We start from the raw sequence: 6927 nt of genomic DNA, 5'->3' as shown, positions 1-6927 counted from the left end.
CAAAAAAGTGACGTCGGTTGTCCTTTAATGATAGCTTGATTTCTAAGCGCCTTTCAAAATACCACTATTGTCAGTGTTCAAATAGCGGTATTTGAACACCGACAATACACTGTCTGTAAGTTAATAATCTGTTTTAAATAAGAACATAGATGGTTTGAAGGGGGAGTAAAAGAAGCGATTTTCATAAAACAGCTAAATCCTTCACTTAACCGATATGGTGGGGTGAGGTTCATTTTGGATCGTTCGTACAACAGCTTGCTTAGGCAACATAGGATTAGCAATACTGATGAGGTGATACAGGAGGAAGTGGGGCCATCAGGCCAGTCGTTAGTCAGGGCAATAGGAACAATCAGTGGAGCCGCAGGGAGTAGCCCTCTGCTCCCCCCATGAGAGCAGGGACCTATCATAGCAGAGTCTGGCACCGCCATGTCTGGACAGTAGGGATATCTATATATAGGGCCTAAACTACCAGTAAGACTTTAGTTTGCTGACGAAGTTTCTTGGATAAGAAGCGAAACGTCCGACATCTTCAAAGAAGTACAGATGACGGCTGAAGAAACCTTTTCATCGTTTGGAAAATGATATGAATATGCACGACCGTGTCGGAATGCGGCCTCTCGCCGACATGTCACATGTTGGATGGTTGTGTGCGCGTGTGTGCGTGCGCGTGTGCGTGCGCGTGTGTGTTTGGCTGTCAGCTGTGGCGGAATCAGGAGGATGAAGCCGACCTCGTCATGTGACACCGCAAATCGTCTATGTCGGAGAGATCGACTCTGTCACACGGTGACGCGCCCTTGTGCTTGGCTCTATTATGTTCTTGTTGACAGCGAGCGAACTGGGGTGGGAACGTTCCAAAGTCATCCGAATAGCGTTCACATTGGGAATGAGTCGACTTAAACATCGCGTTCACGTTCGGCGCGACCGACAACGTGACGTCAGCGCTCCCACGACCTAGTGACTAAACTTTTTGCAATAGACGATCTGTGGCGCAACCCGGCTAAGGAGCTCCGAGACGCCATAAGTGTATTGGCGTCACTCTTACGAGCGTTCGGGCCTCTTTAGAGTCGACAAGTCAGTCTGCGGTCCGTTTTCGAGGCGAGGCGCGGCAGCTTGTGAGGTGTCCGCTATGATTTGCAATACAGGTTTTCGCTGATCGGACGCCGATGTGAGCTACGCGGGCGTTGCCTTGACGTGCTTAAGGGTTAGCATTAGCAGCAGAAGGCAAGAGAGGAGGGCTAGCTTGTTGCGACACAGCGTGCAGCCGCAATGGCGGCAGCGGGCGGCGGCGGTAAAAGCTTCTCCTTTAAGGTGGTGCTGCTGGGCGAAGGCTGCGTGGGGAAGACGTCCATGGTGTTACGCTACTGCGAGAACAAATTCAACGACAAGCACATTACGACTCTTCAGGTGAGAGGGGCGGGATTTGGGGGTCCAGGAATCGCTGGAAATGTCGTCGCTGTTAAAAACAAACACCCCCCTGGTTGTTGGGTGGCGCGTGTTTTCTTCGACTTTGATGTCCCCGCTTTCGAGCCCAAGCCGACCCGGTTCCGCCGAACAGCATTCTGTCACCCACAATAACCACAAAATGACTTTTGGGGGTACGTTTTGCGCGGACTGGAGAGCAATTTGAAACCCATTGGCAAGTGCTCAACCGGAGCGGGGACTCTACTTGTTCAAACATGACACATTGACGCAACTCGATCGGTATCACTACACTGATACCTTGGATTACGAACTTAATTGGTTCGCAGACAGAGTAAGGCGAAAAGTGTGTCTCCCAAAAAATAATTCCCCATAGGAAACCATTAAAATGAGAATAATCCGTTCCCAGGTTCCTATAAAACATACTTTTCTACTTTCTAATTTTCTAAGCCTTAAAACTACACAAAATATACCTTGTTTTATGTATAATAAATGTGCTATGGTATTATAATTAAAGAAATAAACTGTACTGTATAATAAAGTGGTTTTATTTACATTTGTGATGGTCGTTGATGGCTTGATGGAATGGAGTGGCCGGTTTCCTCAGCATGAAACACTTGATGAGGAACGTAGCCTTCTTCTTTCACCATCTTGACGAATGATCCCTTGTAGGTGCTTTCTCTGCGATAATTTTACCTAGTTCCTCATCAATTGTGTTGTGTTTAACTGGGTCGATAGCTTTTTGCATCAAGTGTACAGATGGCGGGTTGTTTGTGCAGCTTGATTGATGGGATATTTTAACCTTGCAGTCTACACTGTGCCTTTGAACTATCCAAGTTGAAACTCTCTCACTGTCGTCTGCCTGTCTCATTAATGTTTAAACCATCTCCCCTCACTGATGCGTTCTAGACCAATCACGTGGCTTTAACCGAAGACTGGGGGCGGGGAATAAAGGACAAAAACAGTCGGCTGCCATTTTGTTGTTAGAACGGGTTTGTTTGCGAATGAGTCATTGAGGCAGCTCCGTGTACGAAAAAAGTTGCCAAAGTAAAATGTTCGTAAACCGAAAAGTTCGTAAACCGAGGTATCGCTGTATGTGTGTTGGAATCCTCCATCTGAATTTGGTATGTGCGCAGGCGTCCTTCCTCACCAAGAAGCTCAACATCACAGGCAAGCGGGTCAAACTCGCCATCTGGGTAAGGGAACTTTGCTCTCGGGGCACCTTTGGCGAGGGGGCAGGTCGGTCCGGTCACTTGCATGATTTTGTACGTGCGCAGGACACAGCGGGTCAGGAGCGTTTCCACGCGTTGGGTCCCATCTACTATCGAGACTCCAATGGAGCCGTCCTGGTCTATGACATCACCGATGAAGACTCTTTCCAGAAGGTAACGAGCTCAAAAAAAAGGAGAGCTGCGGGTGGGCTTTGGTCTGATCCGACGTTTGCATGGCAGGTGAAGAACTGGGTGAAAGAACTGAGGAAGATGTTGGGCAACGACATCTGTTTATGTATCGTCGGTAAGTGGCACTCGTCACCACAATCCTAAGCTTCCAAACTCGACAACGTCACGGCGCATTGCTTTGGAGACGCGAGGGGCCTCCCTCACCTATTTGCCCGAATGCGGTGCAGGAAACAAAACCGACTTGGACAAAGACAGGAATGTTTCCACGGAGGAGACGGAAAGGTGAGTGTGTGGGTAACGACGCCATTGCGGCTTCTCGCGCGCCACTGTCGGTCGTTGTCGTCACAGTTACGCTGCGTCGGTGGGGGCCAAGCACTACCAGACGTCGGCCAAGCTCAACAGCGGCATTGAAGAGCTCTTCTTGGACTTGTGTAAACGTAAGATCCCTCTACAGTGTTATCTTGGCTTACGAACCCCTTCCTTGAATTTATGAACATTTTACCTTGGCATACAAACTATTTTTCAGGATACACACGTAGCTGCCACAATGAGTGATGTGTCGTTCGCGAACTAGCCCGTTCCCCTAACAAGAAAATGGCAGCCGGCTTGTTTTGGTCCTCTATTCCCCGCCCCCAGTCTTCGGTTAAAGCCACGTGATTGGTCAAGAACGCAGCAGTGAGCGGAGGTGGTTTAAACACTAGAGACAGGCAGACGACAGAGAGAGCGACAAAATGGATAGAAAACAGTGAAATCGTTTCAAATTTGATAGTTCAAAGGCAGAGTGTAGACTGCAAGGTTAAAATATCCCATCAATCAGGCTCCACAAATAACCCACAAAAGCCATCTGTACACTTGATGCAAGAAGCTATCAACACAGCTAAATAGAAGACAATTGATGAGATGGTGAAAGAAGAAGGCTGCGTTCCTCATCAAGTGTTGAATGCTGAGGAAAGCGGACACTCCATTTCATCAAGCCACCAACGACCATCACAAAGGTAAATAAAACCACTTTATTATATAGTACAGTTTATTTCTTTAATTATAATACCATAGCACATTTATTATACATAAAATAAGGTATATTTTGTGTAGTTTTAAGAAAATTAGAAAGTAGAAAATTATGTTTTATGGAGACCTGGGAACGGATTATTCTCATTTTAATGGTTTCCTATGGGAAATTAATTTTTGGGATACACACTTTTTGCCTTACACACTCCGACTGGAAACCAATTAAGTTCGTAAGCCAAGGTATCACTCTATTTTGCTGTCTCGCGCAATTGGGTCACGTGACTTGTGCTTAGGAATGATGGAGGCCGCTCAGGTGGAGGAACGGTCGAAGGGAAACGGCAGTGGCCAATCGGCGTCCAGTCGGAGAGGCGTGCAGATCGTCGACGACGAGCCGGCGCAGGCCCCGCCCACCGGAGGGTGCTGCTCATCTGGCTAACGCGTGTCCGTTAGCGTCGCTACGAGTCCCGAAGAAGAATTTGCAAGTGGCGCGGGCCAGCGTTTCATGTCCGATTATTAGTTAAGGTGACGGCGGTCACGTCCCGACTGATAAAATGGCGGCGCGTGTTTGGTCGGCTAGCAGAAGTTGAAGCACAAAAAAATGCTATCCGATAGACAACGTTCCTTGTGATTAACACACCTGCTTTTGCTTGCACGCTTGACTTGAATGGCGATACTTGTGTGTTCATTAAACGCTTGTTGCAAGAAGTGTATGTGCGCTTTGTGCTTTGGCGGGAGTGGGGGCGGGGTCACCTCACCTCACCTCACCGAGTGACTGTTTTTCTTCCTTGATCCCATTTAGGCATCCTCGGTGGGAAATGTAGCCAAAGCCCATGTCTTTGTCCACCCTTCCATTTTCGAATCCGTCCATCACGAGTATCTTTAAAGGACAACCGACACCATTTTTTGGTTTCCTGACATCAGAAAAACGTTTTATAGCATCTAAAATACCCAAAACACGCAGGCTGATATTTTTAGTCAAATGACCAATAAAAATGACTTAAAGTGTCCCAAAACTGCCACAAAATGAGCTCGAAACTGGGCAGATTCAGTAAGTCCCGCCCCCTTGTTCGTGATGTCACATTAGGTTTTGGGGCACCCACAAACTGCCTTGCTCCAGAATCAAAACAATGGCTTCAGAGTGTTCAGATTCGGAGAAGATGCTTTCCAGTTATTAATATGATTCAAATAGTTCTGAAGAGGAAAGCAAGCAATGTTTGCGATCGATTAATGAAGTCCTTCCGTATCCATTCGAGCCGTCTGCAAGCGATGAAACCGGTGAAGTAGATCTGGACTCTGATGTAGCAGCCCATAAATGTTTGCAATCCATTAAAGAAGTAATTCCGTGTCATTTTGAGGCATCATAAAATGCACAAAATGGCGTCACAGCTTCGTTGGAAATGGGCTGATTTGTCTGCTGGGAATTAGTGTCAACTAGTATCAAATCGTAGTGTTGGTGCAACACACAACGATTTACCATTGCGTTATTTATGTGTTTTCCTTCTAATTTCGCCATCAACACGATGTTTTCAGACCAAACAAAGTACCCAAAATGCATCGTGTGTCGCTTTCTCGGTCAGGGGCGTTCCCCCCGTGACGTCAGGGATCGTCACCAACTCAAAAATGACTTCCTGAATATTCAGCGCGAGTCTTAAAAGGTAAAATACTGTATAACTTGTAGTGCCTTGCGAAAGTATTCAGCCCCGTTGAATCTTGCAACCTTTCGCCACATTTCAGTGTGGGACACAATCGTGAAGTGGAACCACATTTATTATATAATTTAGACTTTTTTAACTGAAGGAACACACCAGGCAGGTCCGAGATACTGTTGTGGAGAAGTTTAAAGCCGGATTTGGATACAAAACGATTTCCCGAGCTTTAAACATCTCAAGGAGCACCGTGCAATCAATCATATAACTGCAGGTGATGCATTTGTTTGTGACTGCTGTCCCGTAGTTGACCGGCAGATGGCGCTGCTTTATTTTCTTAACATTGCGTTATACTTCCGGTACATATTTACTTCCTGCTCTTCTTTATTTAAGTTACATTTTACTAAGAAAACGGCGAGGATCGACAAGCTTTTTCGCTGTGCTGTTTAGCGAGGAAAGCGGGCCAGACAACGACTGCCACCGAAGTCTTCGCTGCAAAGACCCCGCCATCTTAAAAGAGAAGCAGACGTTTCCCTACATCGGCGCTGGCACACAACATTCAGCAAGTTGATTTAATTTTCACAAGTCGCAAATACTGACTTTTGCATGTCGATATTTGCATTGCAAGTGTATGATATAATTATAAGTCGTTGTGATTCGCTATATTAACCTAGTTGGTTGCAATTGTTTAATTAAGTACAGCAAATTCTCTTTATATCGATATCGGTTATATCGATACTATTTCTATGCACGCACGGAGAAAATTACATGCAAACAGGGTCGGATATATCGATAGTCCTGGTTATATCGATATTTTTTCCATTGATTTCCTTGAATATCGATATAACGAGACTTTACTGTATTGCGCTTTGGGTTTATAAGCTAAATTGAAAATACACACACCTGTATTTTGCGACACTCTACTGTACATTTACTGTTAAAAAGCTAAGCCTAAAGTGTACATACACAAAAGGGAGAATTTATTTACGTTTCAACTACATTTTGCTACACAATGAGGTTAAAATCTTAGCGAAAGAACATAGATGGTTTGAAAGGGGAGTAAAAGAAGCAATTCTCATAAAACAACAAAATCCTTCATTGAAGCGCTCCGGTGGGGTGAGGTTCAATTTGGATCGTTCGTACAATAGCCTGCTTAGGCAAAACAGGTTAGGCAACATTCGGAATGCTGATGAGGTGATATCGGTGGGAGTGGGCCAGTCGTTAGTCAGGAATGTAGGAACAATCAGTGGGGCCACAGGGAGTGGTCCTCTGCTCCCCCCAACCTGAGAGTAGGGACCTATCATAGCGGTGTCCGGTGCAGCCACGTCTCGACAGTAGGGATATATAAATAGGGCCGATACGACCAGTAAGACTTTAGTTTGCTGACGAAGCCTCTTGGATAGGAAGCGAAACATCCGACACCTTCAAAAAAGTACCGATGACGGCTGAAGAAA

General features: G+C 46.0%; 1 protein-coding gene across 1 annotated transcript; it reads left to right on the top strand.

Annotated features, from left to right (window-relative positions):
• The first annotated feature begins 979 nt into the window (after positions 1–979).
• rab21 (RAB21, member RAS oncogene family) lies at positions 980–4532 on the top strand. The gene is made up of 7 exons (XM_088989245.1): positions 980–1404; positions 2556–2615; positions 2697–2804; positions 2871–2934; positions 3047–3101; positions 3168–3256; positions 4121–4532. Exons 1-7 carry the CDS (start codon positions 1267–1269, stop codon positions 4261–4263), a joined length of 657 nt encoding a protein of 218 aa, XP_088845371.1. The 5' UTR covers positions 980–1266; the 3' UTR covers positions 4264–4532.
• The last annotated feature ends 2395 nt before the right edge of the window (positions 4533–6927 follow it).

The sequence above is a fragment of the Hippocampus bargibanti genome, linkage group LG22, assembly GCF_051943395.1.
Source record: "Hippocampus bargibanti isolate YZ-2025 linkage group LG22, ASM5194339v1, whole genome shotgun sequence".
NCBI lineage: Eukaryota > Metazoa > Chordata > Actinopteri > Syngnathiformes > Syngnathidae > Hippocampus > Hippocampus bargibanti.
Note: the sequence above shows the minus strand (reverse complement) of the source record. Positions and strands in the feature narration are given on the sequence as shown.